Source organism: Hibiscus syriacus, unplaced genomic scaffold, assembly GCF_006381635.1.
Source record: "Hibiscus syriacus cultivar Baekdansim isolate YM2019G1 unplaced genomic scaffold, ASM638163v2 tig00112285_pilon, whole genome shotgun sequence".
Lineage (NCBI taxonomy): Eukaryota > Viridiplantae > Streptophyta > Magnoliopsida > Malvales > Malvaceae > Hibiscus > Hibiscus syriacus.
The window spans coordinates 2,191,498-2,211,227 of NW_024063293.1; the positions used below are offsets into that span (position 1 = coordinate 2,191,498).

Consider the following 19,730-nt stretch of genomic DNA (forward strand, 5'->3'; position numbering starts at 1 on the left):
AAATGTTGACATCAGAAAAAGCACTACATGGTATTTCTATAATCTAGGAGGTACTGCAGTGAGTTGGGTTTCTCAACTACAAAAGATAGTTGCTCTCTCCACAACTAAGGCAGAATATGTCGCTGTTACGGAAGCCAGCAAGGAGATGGTTTGGCTCCAAAGTTTCTTGGAAGAGTTAGGCAAGAAACAAGAAAACAATGTTTTGTATTGTGATAGTCAAAGTGTTATCCATCTAGCAAAGAATCCATTTTTTCATTCCAGGATGAAGCACATACAATTGCGATATCATTTTATCCGGTCTCTTCTAGAAGATGGGATTTTGAAACTTGAAAAGATTAGTAGAGCTCAAAATCCGGCAGACTTGTTGACAAAGACGGTGACTACGGACAAACTGAAGTTGTGTTCAACTTCAGTTGGCATGCTAGAATAAAAAGACCAGAAATGCTGCTGCATTGATCGATGTGTGAAGACAGATTAAAATCAGTCTTCAAGTGGGAGATTGTTGAAAACATGGGCGGCTAAACATGTGGGGCGGCTAAATGGGGTCTGTTAATTTTTTTTATTGAAATAGAAATAGCATTAATTACAAGATTAGTCCCTAACCTTCAACTATAAATACCCTAGCTCATTTAGTTTCAAAATCATCCCAAAAAAATCAATTCTTTCTCACATTACTAGAGAGCGTTCTTGTGAGTAGTGAGTGTTTTGTAAACACCTGTAAATTTTCTCTCTTAGTAAAAGATCTGCAGCAGTCCGAAGACGTAAGCAAAATTGGCTGAACTCCGTTATCAATTTCGGGTATTATTTTTCCGCTTTTATTTCGCATTCTCACTAATCTGGTTATAGGGAAATTACTTGTACTCGGGTTTATTTCCCAACAACCATATGCAGCTTTCATGCAAAGGTTCTACAAGTTTAGTGTCTTTGGGGATGTCCATGCTTAACCGAATGCCAACCCTACCTGTTAGAGAAAACAATTTTTGGGCATAGAAAAATAATCAGACAATGACATAAGATGTTGGTGCATCTTTGAAAGAATGGGATATCATAGCAGCCAAACATTATTTGTAAAACGGAATGCAAAGAACAAGATACTAATTGCAGCCAGTAATCAACATGGCAACAAACTAAATTCTTGAATATGATCAGTTTTTCCGGAAAAAAAGTCCTGCAGCACTATAAATTAGTCAAGAAAAGAGAAAAAAATCAGTGGAATTAGAATGAAAAGCTCTCAATTTAATTGCCACAAAGAAGAATAATATTGTCATTATGCAGGGCTTGCAAGACACATGGCATGAATCCATCTATGTAGGGGGAAAACACTTAAAGAATTGAAAACGGGAAGGGGATTGAGAGAAAAATAAAGGAATTCAGGGAGAACACATCTAGGAAGACCAAAATACTCACAGAGCATAAAATCTTTCCAGAGGGAAGAACAACCAATAAGGTAGACTGAGCATCCTGAGATTGGAAAACTGGAAATTTGAACTGATTCCAGATTCTCTATTTAGTTTCAGAACTCCCTGACCCACTTGAAATACACATTAAAAAATGAGTAATCCTTGAAAATCTCACTATGCATCCCTTTAAAGAGGCAAAACATAAAACAGACAAAAAAATCAAGTACCAATGTCACACATGATTATGCGGTTTTCAAAAGTTGTAAAAGATGATATAAGACCAGCATATAGGAGCTCCTTTCGTGATATGTTGGCATCACTTTGCTGTTGCAACAGAAAATTTGGCATCGTTTTCAGGAGGGATACTTTCTCCGAGATAAAGTGTCTACAGAACTCCAAAGTATTCGGAAGTCCTTCATAGAAATGAGATAAGAAATATTAGACGGACTCAGCAGATTAAAATACAAACAATGAACATATAGAAAAATAAATTTGAACCTTTGACAGCTTCTTTAATCGCTCCTGATGCAAAATCCATAACCCATAAATTCTCAAAGCTGCAAGCACCATTAAGTAGAATCATAAGAATCTCTTATGTGGCCTACTGATTAAAGACATTGGCAACAACAATTAAAACATGGATTGCTGGAGCACTGTTAGCATTGCTATCGTGGCACAAGAAGATATATAATTTTCATTACCTTGAAGTTAAAAACAACAAATAAGCAACTAAAAAAATTTTAAAAATGAATAAACATATAAAAAGAAAAGGCTATGAAGAATATGTTTAACAACTATGAAGCTTTAAGGGGTGAGGTAAGATTTCTAGAGAAAAAGTGTCTAAAGTGTTGATAAGAGAAGTACAATAAGAAGATTTACCTTCGACTGGCAATTAAAAAACTATTATCCCCCAACTTTATCAGATGCCAAGGACAAATTAGTGCTCGGGAATCATGCTCTTCAAATTTCACATCAGCATCACTGGCAAAACCTAGCTTGGTCCTGATCCAGGTCCACAAACTAGTGCTTCTCTTGTTGCTAGATGTCGGATAAACTGTTTCCAAAACCCTCCTTTCTAAATCAGCTCTCCTGATGGCATGATTCTTAACAGATGGAACCAAACCAAAAATATTAATTAAAACCTAATTAAAATTCCATTAGCATATCACACTAACATTATATAAATCAGATCAGCAAAAAGAAGGCAAGTGAAAATATTATGTGTCTTATAGGATATAATTACAAAGAATTCAACTCAACTTTTCAATCTATAAAGGAAGCCTAGAGCTTAGATCCTATGATGCACATTGTATAAATCAAGAGAATTATCAGAAGCATTAAATTTACATTTTGTTTCTTGCCAAAATCATAACCAATCTTGTAGCAAAGAGATTTTTAAACCATGAGACCTTAGTGCCTTAAACTTAGTTTTAAAAGGAGCTAGGCGCAAAGGATCCCTGGAGCCTAGGCACAAGGTGCACACAACTTTTGTAGGCGAGGCATACCTTTTATGCTAAAAATTTATAGATTAATTCTAGATTATATTCATACCCATTACTCACTGATTCACTCCTAAATCACTTAGGGTCTGTTTGTTTTCAAGAAAACCAATTACGGAATTGGTTTTCCCTCAATTACCGTGTTTGGTTCCCGTAAAAGCCTTTGGTCAATGTAAAACCAATTACAATTAACGTAAAATAAACTCCTTTGGCCCGTAAAACAACTTGCCACGGAAAAATTGGGAATTCATTTTACGAACCAACTGCCTCCCATGTTTCTTTGCCTTTGATCTCCTTCATTCTCCGATCAACTATCACCATCTTCTTCTCACCAACAACAAAATCAGCAGATTTTTCCAGCAAAATCAAGAGAGGAGCTCTAGGATTCCAAGGTAATATTTCGAATCCCTAACGCTCTTCCTCCCCTTTTACTTTCCTCTTTGATTTCCAAGGGTAAATCTCTTTTAAAAGGTACCAATCATACTGCCATTTTCCCTCTATATGTGGTGATTGATTCGGTAACCACCGAGGTCGACATTTCATCTGGTATCTTTTTTATTCTTAAAAACCATTTTTATTACCATTTTTAGTTTCCTGCTTATGAATTTTCTGTCTTTTTCGTTGTTTATTGGTATCCATATGCTTTCTAGATTACCATTTAAGAGGTCGAACTCCGCTTTTAGAGTATAAACCATTTCCAAATTACCATTCGCCGGATTCTACTCGCTCGCAAAGCGGAGTCCGGTTGTTATCGTCGACTTGTAAGTTCCGTGTTTCTGTTAATTCTATTATGTTTATGGGTACGTTCATTTATTATGTGGATCTATGTTTTGATTGTTTGACAGCTTGATTTTGAGCTACTAGTATTCCATTTTTATCTGTTTTTTTAGCTACAGTTTGCAGTTTCAAAGCAATATTTTCAACATATGCAACAAAAAATGACACTGAAAGTGAGATACATTCTAGGATGATCGAAAAACAAAATAGGAGAAGGGACAAAAAGAGATAAGCATCATAAAAATGAACCAAATAAGTATCTGATGTTAATGTTGTTATCTATACGAAATAAGAACTTGATCCAGCAGTAAAAGGAAAAGCAGTAGGTTCAAGTATAACACATCTTCAAGGAGAAATAGTATTCATCTTATAGGAAACAGAAACAGAATAAAACATTGTTATACTTATGCAACATAACTTTTTCTTCTTTTCTTTGCATTAAACTTCTACAAGCTAGCGCCTTTCATTCAAACAAATAGCTTATATCATCAGTAAAAAATCACAAAGAAAAAATAATAGACAATCTTTAGCCTCAACAAACCTTAAAACGTGGATCAAAAACTATTTTTGGGAGTTCTTTTTCCCATTTTGAGAATGGTGCGACCTCCAGTTCTTTGAGCATTTTCTGTGAATTTCACTAGCATGATAAACAATTTACTCCAGCTACAAGATCGGATGGCAGTAATAAAACATATGATAACCAAATTTGAGAATATACAACAAAATATGGCACTATAGATACCATAATTAAAAATAAATCAAAAGAAATTGGATTTTTTTGTACTTATGCTCTATGTTGACTCTAACACTGCCTATTTCGTATTATCAATTTGTTTTCATCGATTAATATTTCTGTTATATGATGTATGAATCTTATTAGTTGTAATATTTCTGACAGATTCTTCTTATTGGAGTTCACATGCACATTTGGTTAAAATTTTCTCTAATACGAGGATCGACCAATGAACCTGACATATCATTGATAACAAAAGGGAAACGAGGTACGTTTTTCAATATATAATATATGACATAAATTCTTAATAGTATATCAACATAAATTACATCCACTTTAGCTTATAAAAGCTTAAACGTAATATGAACTTTAGCTTTAGATAAAAGCTTAAACGTAATATGAACTTTAGCTTTAGGTAAAAGCTAAAACGTAATATGAACGTAAAAGCTAAAACATAATATGAACTTTAGCTTTAGGTTAACTAAATTATAATAAAACTATCATTTGGAACATTTAGGATGAGACAATGGAGGTGTGAAACTGTTAAAAGAAAGAAAGAACGAATATAAGATCTTGTGATGTCATGTATTTGGCATTATAACTAGCCAACTGACTAACCAAATCTAGATGCAGCAATAACTAGTTTTATTATGAATTAGACAATATCTTTGTATTATTATGGTTGGATAATATCGTTATCTTAATGTTTGTAATCACAGTATGATTTTGTATTATTATGGTTGGATAATATCGTTATCTTAATGTTTGTAATCACAGTATGATTTGCATCTTTAGATTCTTTTTTCTGCTATTTTTGGGGACATGGGTCTCTAAATTTTGAGATTTGTTGTTTCTTCACTTTGCTATTTTGCTTCTTAGTTAGAGCTTCCTTGGGGGTTTCCTTTCATTTGCTGGGTGCTATAGCTTGTGATGTGAATTTGAAGTAGGCGTGGTTAGATTTTTGTTTATACATATAATGAGAAACAATGGGTTTTGCTTCATTTGAAGTGAAAGTGGAAGTGTTAGTTTCACTGATATGTTTTACGCACCCTAAGTATTTACCCCAAGTTGAGCTTCTTTCATATGCTAAAGCATTATTTATACCATATGAGACAGTAAAACAGGTTTATGTTTGATCCCAGTTCATGTTATTGAATGTCATTCATGTTGGTAAGAGTAAGATAATGAGGGAAGAAAAATAATCGGTATTAGTTGAGGATTCCGGTCTTGCCTCTTTTATATTTTTTTATTAATTAAAAGTAATAAATTACCTTGAACCTTTTGTTTTAGTTGGATATCCCATACATTAGGGCCGTCAACTTGACATATATCAGATTTGATCTTGAAGTTAACCATCTACAACACCACCTTGATTATCACCATCATAGACACTACTGGGATCTTCAGTAGCAGCTGTTTGAAATTGGATGCTAGCTGCATTAGCATCATTGTCACCATATTCGGATACCGAGCTGTGTTGGTGGGTCCATGAGATGAAGCATAAGAAGCAGAGGCTGCAACAGCTCTATCAGCGCTCCGTTTAAGCCTACACATGTGATTAAGAATCGAAACACACTTCGTTAAGGGCAAGCTCAATGCCACAGTTTGCTTTCATAGCTGAAAGCTTCTCCCAAGTGCATCTTCTCCCTTGGTTGACTGCCTTTTGAAGCGCATTACCATTTCTGCCAACCAGAATAGAACCATCGACCTGCTGGTTTAAGCGCAACGTGCACAACCACAAAGGAGTATGGAGGTTGGCTTGCCTCTTTTATATCATATGGTATTGTTAAGTGTGATGGCTTGTTGCCAACAAGCCACTGCTTCAGTGGCAAGACTTTGAAAATATTATTATTATTGTTTTAATAATGATGTAATTTTAATTATATACTTTGATAATATATTTTAATACAGTATCAACATTATATTATTAAACCTACATATTTTCTACAAATTTAATTTCATGTACTTATACAAATAAAACATTTCATTTCAAAATTTTATAAAATACAATTTTTTAAAATAAATTAAAAAATTAAAATGTAAATAACAAGAAAATTTTAAAAATATATACTTTTTACAAAAAAAAAAATAATTCGTAAATTGTTTTCAGGAAAACTAACCAAACAATGTAAAATATTTTACAATGCAGCATCCAAACAATGTAATTTGTTTTCTGAAATTGGTTTTCCAAAAATATAATTGGTTTTCTAGAATTGATTTTCTAGAAAACAAATTACAACCAAACAAACAGACCCTTAATCAGTTTTAAATGATATAAATTAATTTTATAATCAATTTAAAATCTTCACATAAGTTTAAATTATTATAAAAAAATTAAGTTTTATATTTAATATAATTTATTGATTAAAATTTATTTAATTTAATATATTATTATTTTAAAAATAATTATATATACTATTAAATAGATAAATTAAAAAAAGCATAAAAATAATATAAAAGCAGTGTATTTTTTACCAAAAGATAATGATCAGATATAAAAGAAGTGTACTGATGCATTTTTAGTGAAATAGGCTGTAATGGGCTTTTTATAAATAAATAAATATTAGTAGTTTCTTTAGAGTTTGGCTATATATTTAGGCTGATTAATAGGTTATATAAACCTTATATTTATTAGGGTTAAGGGAATATATGGTTTTATCTTCTTCTACACGGTTCTTCTATTTCTTCTGCACCATTCTTCCTATTTTCTATTTTCTGTTGTTTCCCTTTTGTTCTCCCATCCCCCCAAAAGGCGCAAAAAGGCCAGCGCCTGCGCCAAAAGCTCCAAAAATGGAAGAAACGTGCGCCCGCCGTATTGCACCTATGCCTCTGGAGGTGATTTTTCCGGCGTCTGCCCTGCACCAGTCGCTTAGGCGCCTCGGGGCACGCTTTTTAAAATTGCCTCAAATATAAGCTGCAATATGAAATCGTGTAAAGACCATATCTCATAATCTACAATATAAAGACAATCTTCTATATCATGATAAAAGGAAGCAGCAGGGTGAAGCAGCTTTGCAGACTCGAATTCATCATCCTCAAAACCTGGACAAGAATCAATCTGACATAAAAAAAATTTAAACTTGAATCTAAACAGTTTTGCACCTTATTTTAGCTTATATATAAAGGGAAATACTAAATAAACAATAACAAAGATATAAGAGATCTTTGAACTTGAAATTTTACATCCCTAGGCAGAAATTATATTAGCACATAGAGCACAAAATTTATTTAGCATCCATTGAAGACTGTTCAACAGTTATATTTGGTCTAGCAATATGCCAAAAATGTAGTCCTGACCTATTTCAGATCATTTAAGTAGTCAAAAAGGAGAAAAGAGTCGGTTTGAATTATTTTCTTTCAAAAAAAAACTTGTCATTTTTGCTTTATGCTAGTAGTTTGGGGAGTACCCAATTTTCCTTCTTTCTATTTCTACTTGTTACAGTATATACTAATTTTTCATTCAAAATATTGCATAGTTGATGATAGCCACCAGCCAAAGATAGCTCTTAAAACAGCCTCTGCAACTTATGAGTTTAAGTGCTTACACAGTATAAAATCTTCCCATTGCCATCAAATATAATTATCCGATGATGATTGCTATCAGAAAGGAACAGGCGCTTCCTACTTTCATCTGCTGAAATACATGTTGTTTAAGAAATTATGAGTGCTTTAAGAATATTGCATTTTTCATTTGACAGTCTTACAAATTTGCTGAAGCTGACGTGCTATCAGAAGAACTAGTGTTATAAAAGACCTATACCAGGAAAGTAAAGAAGAAAATTCCACAAAGTAATGCAAAAATAGGGTTCCTTAATGATCTCAGCTTCTTTCGACCATGAACTTTGTAAATTATGAAATGCGGTATTATTAACTTGGCATTGAGGACTTAAAAGGCTGCAAAGGGAAGCAGAAACAGAAGACAAGAAAGTTAGATGTAAATGTACAAGCATGCATGGAGAATTGTTTATCCACATGTGTTCATGTGAATGCCAGGAAAGTTCATAAACACAAGTAAAAACATAATCCACAAACCATATTAATAACAAGGTAATTCCTTTGAGAAGAGAACCAACTCAAAGAGATGGGGGAGGTTGTAAAACCCATAAAGAAGAAATGTTTTGATATGATAATACCCATGTTGAAAGGAAGTGCATGTCAAAATGTAGGAGCTTAGCCTATTTTGTGTCAAAACATTTCTTCTTTTTGACTTATGTTTTTATGAATATGGCTTTTGGATAATGTTTTTACCTGTATTTATGCACTTTCCTAGCTATTACAAGCACCAAAAACGCACATTTTAAAGCAAAATATGAAATATTTGAGCAGCAAATAGTGTACAACAATAACAAAAACATTAAGATTATATTACCAAGCTGATGCAAAAGATAACGACCAAGGAATCCAGAAGCTCCAAAATCAGTAGCTATAATGCCACTGCAAGAAAAGGCGAAATTATTTCCTGCACTCTAACATAGATCGTTCAACGAAAAAAAGTTAAACTACCAAGAATGACCTGACGGAGGATCGGCCACCACCAATGTCCTTGCAAACGAGGTGGTCATTGCCCCTGTGGGAGGCCAGGGTAGATCTGTATAGCGGATGGTCACCTCCATAATCTAAAAAAATGGATAATAAATTGAATTAAAAAACAGAAGGAAAAAAACGATCATTTTGATGGAAATGCTAAACAACAACCATTAAAATAGAAGAGGAAAAAGGATAAACCTAGAAATTAAAAAGGGGGAATGGAAATGTTACATTGATCGCCATCGGATAGAGGGTAAATGGACTTGATAGAAGATATGGAAGTTGTTGGCCTCAGAGATCGTTGCCGCCCTAATCGTCTAGTAATCACTTGCATCTTCTGTCCTCAGAGATTGCTGCTTATTAATTTTAAGGAAATGAAAGACTTGATGGAAAATCCAAAAGTAAAAGCTTTTATAAACACTAGAATTTTTTGTCAAGAACCGAGTACAATCTGCATATGATGCACCCAGCGATGACAGAATCATCGTCTTCAAAGTGTAAAGTTATTCGTCAAACGAAAGCAGTGCACCCCAACCCACCCCTCCAAACAACTTTAACCCAAATTAGAATTAGATTGAACTACAAACTAGGTTATAAAATATACCCAGAACCCAAAACGGATTCAAATTTGCAATTACATTGTTAATTCAACATCAAAGAACTAAAATGGGAAATTTTGAAAGGGAACAGAGCTTGGAATAGCAGTGCTAAAAGCGAAGAAAATATTATGGTTTTGCTACGTACTAAGCAAAAGTTGACAAAGGAGGAAGAAGAGTACAAATGGAGGTATGGGGGTTTGAGAAGGGTACCTGTTAGCAATCCAAAAGAAGAGAGCAAAAGTGCAGAGGTTGCTTCTTAGGGAGAGAGAATGGAAGTGTTTAGTGTTGTTAAGACTAGAGAGTTGGAGGGAGATTTAGATTTCGGGTATTGAGCGCTTTAGGGTTTAAGATTTAGAATTTTTTTCCCTTAAATATATTTAAAACTATTAAAATAATTTAAATTCTGTATAAAAATAATTATCAAACCATATAAATTTGATTAATTCGGATTAGTAATTTTAGTTTAACAAATTTGTCACAAACAAGCAGTATTATTATGATATTGTGCACCAAAATGGAACAAAAATTTGACAAACTTGAGAAAAAAAATTAATAATAACAATTTATTTATCACAAAAGTTACTTGATTCGTACAATATTTTTTATATATTTAATATTTGATATTATTAATTTCGATTAAATGATTCATTTTAGGATAAGTACACAACAATATTTGTTTAAAGATAATTCTCAATCTTTTGGCATTAAACACTTACACGCCTAATGTTTAAACTCATATCCTCAAGGAATACCAACAATTTTTTTACCACGAAAGCAAATTGATCTGTGCATCATTTTTAAATCAAATTAATTGATGATAAAAATTTATAAATTTTTTAATTATCCTATCTGAATTAATATATATAATAATTTAACTAGTTAAATAATTTTAATTTAGCCATTTAATTAAATTTCATGAATTCAACATGTAAATCAATATTAAATATTTTTTATGTTATTTCAAGAATGTGTTAGGAATTTATAAATAAAAAGTAATAATCAATTCGTTGTGTTAGCCGAGTGCTGCGAGAAAGAGGCACTGGTTCACTCTTGGACGGTCCGTCAGCTCCTTTTGCCCGACTGGAAGAAGAATTTTGGGTTTGCAACCTGTTTCAAAAATCCGGTATGCCACTTGATCTAGAGGAATACTCGGTTACTAACTTTAGAAACATTGATGATTTATCTTCCAAGAGACGTGTCGGAGTATCAAACTCTGCAACTCGATCTGCAAGTAAGTTCCCGATTTATTCGGAGAACGTCGAGTTTTTTCAGTGACAATAATACTAAAGAATCCTGAATTTTAAAATGAAGATTTGAAGACATAGCTTTACATATCATCACTCAAAACCAAAACAAGATCACTGTCAATTACGGTTGGAATACGATGTGCAACTGCAAACGGTGTTGTTCATAAACTCTGTTATGATGTTCTTCTGTATGAGATTGTCTGTGGCACTATTGTCGCGGCCGTCTTTCGGATGGACCCCGAAATTGGGCTTCAACTTGAAATAATGAGTTAGAGTCGCCACCGATCATTTTAAAAATATTTAGGTAGATCGGACACCATTTTACCTATTATGCGTTTTACTACAAATGTGTCGAGTTCGAGAGTCGGTTACAACCAAAGAATGATTAGCACCCTTGAACTGTCTTTTCGGTATCAATTAATTTGTTGGTTGTCTTTATTTGCGAAAATTAAAATTAAAATTTAAAAAACCCGATTCAAATTACTTACCTCTAATTGGTTGGATTTTCTATTAAAAAAGTATAACTGTTAGATAACAAATAATAAACAAATATTAAATAAATCAAAGGGAAAATAAAAAAAATAAAAATAAAAAATAAAAAAAAACATATCAAAAGAAAAAAATATTAAATAAATATGAAAACAAAAATAAATAAATAAAAAATAGATCAAAAGAAAATTTTTTTTAAATAAATATGAAAACAAAATAAATAAAAAATTGTTAAATATTAAATATAATATACAAACATATACACACAACATACTAAATACATATTTTAATGTAATTACAACCTTATGCGAAATTTGCAAGTAAAAATAAGTGGGGCCCTTACTGAATAAGCCAAGTAATAAAGAAAAGATTTTATCCTTATTTTATGTTAGCATAAAAACGGCAGCATCCATAAACAGGTTAAAAAAATAAAACCCTAAAAATATATTATTGTTAACCTTCATTCTCCACAGTCGTTTCCCTCTTCTCTCAAAACACCATTTTCATTTCCTTTTCTTTTCTTTCAACTCAGAACACACCATGGACAAAGACCCCATTTCCCAACCACCTTAAGTTGGCAATGAGAAAGGGACGAAGGCCTCTCAAACAACTTTCTTACTTTCTTAAGTCAAACCTCGAACTAAAGTGAAATCCACCAAAACCTAGACAAAACAAAGAAAATAAGATGGCTTTTTTACAGTTACCTTCACTTTTAAGGTTTTCTCTACTCCAATAACCGAAGTTCGTCCACATCTGAAGGAGAAAGGTATGAATTCTTTCAAAGCTTTGTTTTTTTATTTTCGTATCTTTCCCGATTTTTGTATGTGGCTTTTCTCTTGTTCCTCCCCACTGGTTTTTCCGAATCCTCTCTGGTTATTTTTCACTATGTTTTTTTTCTTTTCGAAACTGTCATGAATCCCTCAGTTTTTTCCTCCCAAAATGCTTCCCCTTGAATATTTCTCTATATGTTTGCCTTGAATGAATCTGGTATGAACACCCCCTTATATTTCTCCGTGTTTTTCGTATTTGTTCCTCGTATCCCCGTATTTTACTTATATTTTTAGTCTATATTTCCTCGTATTTTCGTGTATTCTCTATGGATTTGTCAGTCTTTCATTGATTACAAGCATCTTATTTATAGTCTAAAAGAGACTATTTTTAGTCCCGATTTATTCGGGTTTTTGACTCCTAATGGGACTGAAATTGGTTTTTTTTATTGGTTGTTGATGTTGATGAGTCCACGATGTCGTGCTGAGCGAAACGGTCGGAGGGAGATGCGTGAGTGGCGAGGAGTCCTCGGGGGGGCTATTGCGGCGCAGAAGAGACTGAGGCTAGGGTTGGAAAACCCTAGCTTGCATCGGGTCTGAACCTGTTCGGGCGCTTCAGCGGGTCATGAACCTGGGTTTGGGTCGCGGGTCATTGGTATTAGGTCGTGGCTTGGGTTGTTGCTGAGTTCACTTGTTTTTTAATTTGGACTTGGGTTTGTTGTAATCGGGTTTGTTGGGCTTTGGTGTTTGGACCTAAAAATAAATAAAAAAACACGTAATAAATATAAATGTATGCATATGTAATATATCATAATAAAAATAATAAAATAGTCAGACGAAAATTAGTGTCCACAACTGCCCCTCTTTGCCCATTATAGTGTAACAGGAATAGGGCAAAGATTACAAGACACAATTTTCATTCGGTATGAAAGAGTCCCTGAGTCTAATATCCTCATTTGTGGAGTTGAAATTGAGTCTGATATTGCAATTAGGAATAACTCCTTGTCAAATTGAGTTGCGGATGATTGCTCCGTCGCGAAGTCGAGTCCATCTTGAAGTCGTAGTTCGGAATTTGAATCGGAATGTGGCTTCTCATTGCCAAATTGTAATCAAATTCGGTCTTCTTCTCGATTTAAAGACCTTGGTTTAAAAATTCGACTGGAAAATGGTTTCTTTACTCCACCATGTGGTTGATAGGCCCATGAGCTGAACGAAATCGAAGTCAAAGAGTTTTTATCGACATATAACTCTTCTTGCCTTGAGTTATGTTGTACTGAACTTGAGAGATTGCTTCCATATCTTTTTCTTGACTTAAAGACATTGGCTTCAACCAGAAAGTAGTCTCTTGATGCTTCCATGTGGTTGATGTGTCATCGAGCTGAGTGGAATCGAACTCAATAATTTTTTTGACAGATAGCTTTTCTCGACTTAAGCTATGATGTAAATTTGATGTGCCTTTGAGCTGAGTGCAATCAAACTTGAAGGTCTTGTTTGACAGATAACCCTTCTTGCCTTGAGTTATACTGTACTGATATGCCTTTGAGCTGAATGTAATCAAACTCGAAGGTCTTTGGCAGATAGCCCTTCTTGCCTTGAGCTATACTGCAAATGATGTGCTTTTGAGCTGAGTGTAATCAAACTCGAAGGTCTTTTGTTGGCAGATAACCCTTCTTGCCTTGAGTCATGTTGCAAATGATGTGCCTTTGAGCTGAGTGTAATTGAACTCGAAGGTCTTTTGTTAGCAGATAGCTCTTCTTGCCTTGGGCCATGCTGCAAATGATGTGCCTTTGAGCTGAGTGTAATCGAACTCGAAGGTCTTTTGTTGGCATATATCCCTTCTTACCTTGAGCTATGCTACAATTGATGTGCCTTTGAGCTGAGTGTAATCGAACTCGAATGTCTTTTGTTGGCAGATAGTCCTTCTTGCCTTGAGCTATGCTGCAAATGATGTGCCTTTGAGCTGAGTGTAATCGAACTCGAAGGTCTTTGGCAGATAGCCCTTCTTGCCTTGAGCTATGCTGCAAATGATGTGCCTTTGAGCTGAGTGTAATCGAACTCGAAGGTCTTTGGCATATAGCCCTTCTTTCCTTGAGCTATGCTGCAAATGATGTGCCTTTTAGCTGAGTGTAATCAAACTTGAAGGTCTTTGGCAGATAGCCATTCTTGCCTTGAGCTATGCTGCAATGATGTGCCTTTGAGCTGAGTGTAATCGAACTCAAAGGTCTTTGGCAGATAACCCTTCTTGCCTTGAGCTATGCTTCAAATGATATGCCTTTAAGCTGAGTGCAATCGAACTCGAAGGTCTTTGGCAGATAGCCTTTCTTGCCTTGAGCTATGCTGCAAATGATGTGCCTTTGAGCTGAGTGTAATCGAACTCGAAGGTCTTTGGAAGATAGCCCTTCTTGACTTGAGATATGCTGCAAATTATGTGCCTTTGAGCTGAGTGTAATCGAACTCGAAGGTCTTTTGTTAGAGGTGCTTTTGAGTATCTTCCATTTTGGAGTCGAAACTTAACTCTAAAAGCTGCAAAACATTATGTATGTGAAAAAAATAACAAATGTGATGCTCTTAAGTATGTCTAAGATGCATGCAATATGAATTAGTTATGGTTGGAGTCTCATTTTTGTTTGCTGGTCTTGTACTCGGAACCGACCATGCCCCATTTTCTTCTCGAGTTACAGCTTTTCATATTTGAGACTGCCTTTTTTGAAAATGTTCTTTTCCTTTTCTCTTATTTTAAGAGGGAATAATCTTGTAAAACAATGTTCCTTATTTCAGGATCGTAATCGAATCAAATTATAAACATAAATTCAAAGGATATTAAAAGAATCAATAGCTCTTTTATTCTTTCAGAGTTATAGGTCTTTGACAAATGTTTAAATGGATGAGTTGGCTTTAGGTTGACCTCCTATTTTCCAAGGTTTTAGCCATAAAAAATGCCATTTCTCGGTTATTGCAATATGCCCATTTTTTGGCTTGGTATTTTAATTGGATGCAGACAAAATGACGCAACTAGAATGACCAGTTTCTAGACCTTCTATTTTGGTCCTCTGAAGTCTTCAATTTGTTCAAGATTTATAGGCTCCTCTAATAAAAGCAGTGTAAAAATATCGGTCTAAAAATGAAATTCTTGAGTGCTCGTGTGAAATTGACTATAACAGGTGTTCCTTAACTCCCTTAGTCCATCTTTACTGAAACTCCTTATTTAAATAAATTTGATTTAATTTGCCATTGTCTGGCTAGCTGAATCTATAAAGCCGGGGTGTTTAACCAATTGCTCTTTAGGAACAGCTCAATATATAGACACCTTTATCAGGTTAGCTGAATCTTATCCATAAGGCCGGGGCATTTAACCTATTGCCTTAGAGGGACAGCTCGAGCTTCATTGTATAGTATAGTCACCTTTATCAGGCTACCTGGATCTTATCCATATAGTCGGGGCGTTTAACTAATTGCTCTAGAGGGACAGTTCAAGTTTTATTGTGTATATATAATAATTTGGGTATACGGATCCAATTTCTTAAAATTGTCAAGAAGAACCTGTTATAGTCTAGGTGTTGTTGAAAGTCAAAAATTTCATCTTTAGAGTTTAATTCTGAAGCAACTGACCTAAACTAGATTCACCTACTCGAATATTCCATCTGTAAAGATCATCATCATCATTGAACGTCTTAAACAAAAAGTATAATAATGTCGTATGTAAAAGATCCCCCATGTTGTCTGCATCTATGCACATCTAAATACCAAGCCTTTTTTCATTCTTTTATGAGATGAGAAGGCTATATCGGTTCTTGTAAGAGAAAGGTATGGTGTTTGAGCTTATTTTTTGGGGGTAAGGTCAAAGTTCTTGTTTTACCACTTTTTAATCATGTTACTTTGTCAAAGATTTATAACTCCAATCATTTACAGAGTTTTCAATTCAGTTGATATTCAAAGAATTTCAAGTCTGCAAATTTGATTCATTGCTCGTCATCTTTAAAGTAACATAAATTTATTTAAATGTCCTTACAAAAACTTGAGAAAAGATGAAAAAAAAAATTCAAACAAAATGCCTCAAATGATGAAATTATATTCCTCACTTGGATGCCTCCAAGTTGTTGAAGTCGATCCAGTTCTGGTTACGCATCTTCTGCACGGTTCTCTTGAATGCTTAACAGTTCTCAATAGTGTGCCCTAGGACACCGCCATGATATTCGCAATGGGCACTCTCATCATACCACTTGGGGTATGGGGGCATCATGGGTTCCATCGGATATGGTGACACTATGTGGGTGTTAAAAAGTTGTTGATGAAGCTCTTTGTATGTCATCATAATAGGGTCGAAATGCTCCATTTACTTCCTAGGTTCTATAGAATCTTGTTTATAAGTACTTGACGGTACAACTGCAGTTGATTTTGGGCTGGAGACTGTAACACCTTTATTGACATGGTTGATGTTGTTAATCTCTCCATCCCTCTCCCTCATAGGAGGTTTTTTACTGGCCTCCCCATCCTTAATTTTGCCCTGCTTTACGGCCGACTCGATCATTTCTCTGGCCATAACCAAGTCTGAAAAGCTTCTTGATGTGATTGCAACCAGGTGTCTGAAATACGGAGCCTTCAAGGTCTGTACAAAAAGCTTCTGGGTTTCTTTCTCATCCAAGAGCGGATGAATTTGTACAACCAAATCCCTCTATTTTTGTACGTATTGCCTGAAACTCTCGTTATGCTTCTTTTTCATGCTTTGTAGCATAACTCGATCTGGACTCGTGTCATTGACGTGCTTGTATTGTTCCAGAAATAACTTGGCTAGGTCTTTCCAAGTCTTAATATATGATTAGCTTAGCTGGTTGTACCACCGAATGACTGAGCCCGACAGACTCTCCTGGAAGCAGTGGATCAGAAGTTGGTCGTTTCCTCCATATCCTGTCATCTTTCGACAGAACATGGTTATGTGTGCGGATGGGCAACTGTTCTCTTCAAACTTCTAGAACTCCGGGGACTTGAATTTCGGAGGAAGAACTAAGTCTGGGACTCGACTGAGTTCTACAGCATCGACTCTATGGTAGTTGTAACATACTCAATACCGGGTTAGTGATCAAATTGTAAAGTTTTAGAATTTGGTGACTAGAGTAGAACCATGGATTAGTTTAATGATTTATTTGGAAATAAATCATAAAAGTTGTTGGAAATTATTAAATGAAGTAAAGGGTAAAATGGTCAATTGACAAGGAAAGATATTTTTTCCCCTTTATTAGGAGATTAACACGTGGGGGAGAGGAAGATGAAAACTCTCTTCTTCTTCACTTGCTTTCTTCTTCTCCAACGTGCCCAAGCTAGGCAAAGGTGAGTTTCTTTATTTGTTGATTATTAGTTGAAATTTAAGGTTGAGTTTTGATTATTAGGTGATAATTAAGCATAAGAAGAGTTTAAATTATCTTGAAACAATAAGATGAAGAGAATAAAGGGGATTAAAGAAATGAGAGGAATAAGTGAAATCTTGAAAGATAGTTATTTAATGAGGTTTTAGAGTGAATTTGACTTGTCATCAATCTAATTAACATGTATGAAGTATTAGAATTGGATTTGTAACATGTTAAAATTTGGGTATGATTCTTGAATTTCTTAAGGAGAATAGGATATGGAGGTTAAAGAAGTGATTATTGAGTAAAAATGAGGGCAAATATATATATTTAAGTAAGGAATATGAAAGGGGATGAAATATGAAGCATTTGAGTTGAATTAAATGGATTTTCGGGCTTAAAATGCAAATTATGGGCAAGGTGTATCGATGCACATTGAAAGTGCATCGATGCACTCTTTAAAGAAGAAACATCGAATGCAAATGGTGCATCGATGCATAAGGAGTGCATCGATGCATCCCTTTAAAATGAAAACATCAAAGGTAATTTGTGTATCGATGCATGGGTAGTGCATCGATGCACATGTTAAATAATGCATCAATCCACTGTAGCATGCATCGATGCACTTCAAGGGGAAATTGAAATAGACATTTCTTCTAGTCTAAGAAATGATAGATTAGATTATAACAATGGGATATTGATATGTATCAATGTATAATTATGTAGATATCGAACACGAACAAGTTCCGGGTTGTGTATTAAGTTAAGATTCGATCGAAAGAGAGGAAATCATAAAGTGGATTGAAACTTAGTGAGGCCAAAGTGAGTGCACATTATTTAGTATATGATGTTAAATGGAAAATAAGACTTATGATAAGTCTATTTCCAATAGTAAAATGCATGAATTCATAGAGGTATGTGTTTGTTATGATTTATATGTGTGCATGAGTATATGTGTTATTGATATGATTCTATGATCATAGGATGTAAACTATGTGATAAGTGATAAGTGACTATATGGAATTATATGAGAACAAAAGATGACAATGATTTACATGTCATATGAAAACCAGAGAAGTGTTATAAGCAAAGTGACATATATGTGATAAATGAATGATATGAAAAGTGAGATAAACAAAGTATAGTTGATATAGGGTAATATAAGAATAGCTCATAGGTTATATGATAAAGATGGAACCATATATGAACATTAATTGAGTACTTGATAATAAGTCATAAAGTTATATGCATAGGTAATATAAGTTATAAGATAGAATATATATGACATTGATATATAGGCTAGATGAAAGTATACACATGAATACATATATAAGTTTATATGTTATTTTATATGCTATGGGATATACCCATGAACATATGTGATGTGATATATGTTATGAGAAATGACCTATGTGACTAAGTGTGAATTGATATAAGTATGTGATATGAAGTTATGAGTATATGTGTCATATGTTATTATATGTGACATGATATATATGAGTTTATGTGATATAAAAGTGTATATGTGAAATAACATGATAGGTGATAAAATCGTGAGCCTATATGATTATGTGTTATATGTTACATGATATGACATGCGAGTTATATGAACAAATGAGAAATAGTATAAGTCATATGAAACGATCTACGTGAATACATGCACTTGTGATACATGTGATATGATATGAGATATATGGTTACACATAAATGTGGTATGTGACAGAAGAGAAATAACAAGTGATATGAAATGTTATAAATGATAATGCCCATGTTATGTGATATGAGAGCTAGGGGTATAGTTGGCATGCTAAGAGTCGAGGGTTTACCTATGTCTTTCGAGACATATGGACAATTTACCTAGGTTTTTCAGGACCTATGGACAGTTGCCGAGGTTCTTTATGACCTCTGGATAGTTGTCGGGGTCTTTGTGACCTCTGGATATGTCATTCGGGACATTTATACGAGATGTGGTGACAACGTAGTGGTGCACAACCTCAATAGACTCACGTATCTACAGTTCTCACATGTGTACCATGGGCTAATAAAGAGATAATATTAATAAACTGGATATGATGATATGTTTGTTTCCTTATGAAATGTTATGTGTGATATATGATGGTACAAATGGTAATTATAAGATTATATGATAAAAGGAATCAATGATAGTGATAAGAATGAAGATGATGATATAGTTGCTTGTGTGTTTGATTTACAATAGTATATATGTTTTACATAACATGATATATATATATGGTATACGTGAGTACATGTTAAGGTATATGTGAATGAGTATAATTGATTGACATGATGATATAATAACAAGTTTATCAGATATATAATATGGACATAA

General features: G+C 34.0%; 1 protein-coding gene across 1 annotated transcript; it reads right to left on the reverse strand.

The window, feature by feature from the left end:
- Positions 1-1,403: 1,403 nt before the first annotated feature.
- On the reverse strand, positions 1,404-16,371 carry LOC120177295. Its single transcript, XM_039183493.1, has 6 exons — positions 16,256-16,371; positions 15,328-15,345; positions 2,280-2,429; positions 1,899-1,957; positions 1,628-1,813; positions 1,404-1,531 (listed from the first exon to the last, which is right to left on the reverse strand). Exons 1-6 carry the CDS (start codon positions 16,369-16,371, stop codon positions 1,404-1,406), a joined length of 657 nt encoding a protein of 218 aa, XP_039039424.1.
- Between the last annotated feature and the right edge of the window lie 3,359 nt (positions 16,372-19,730).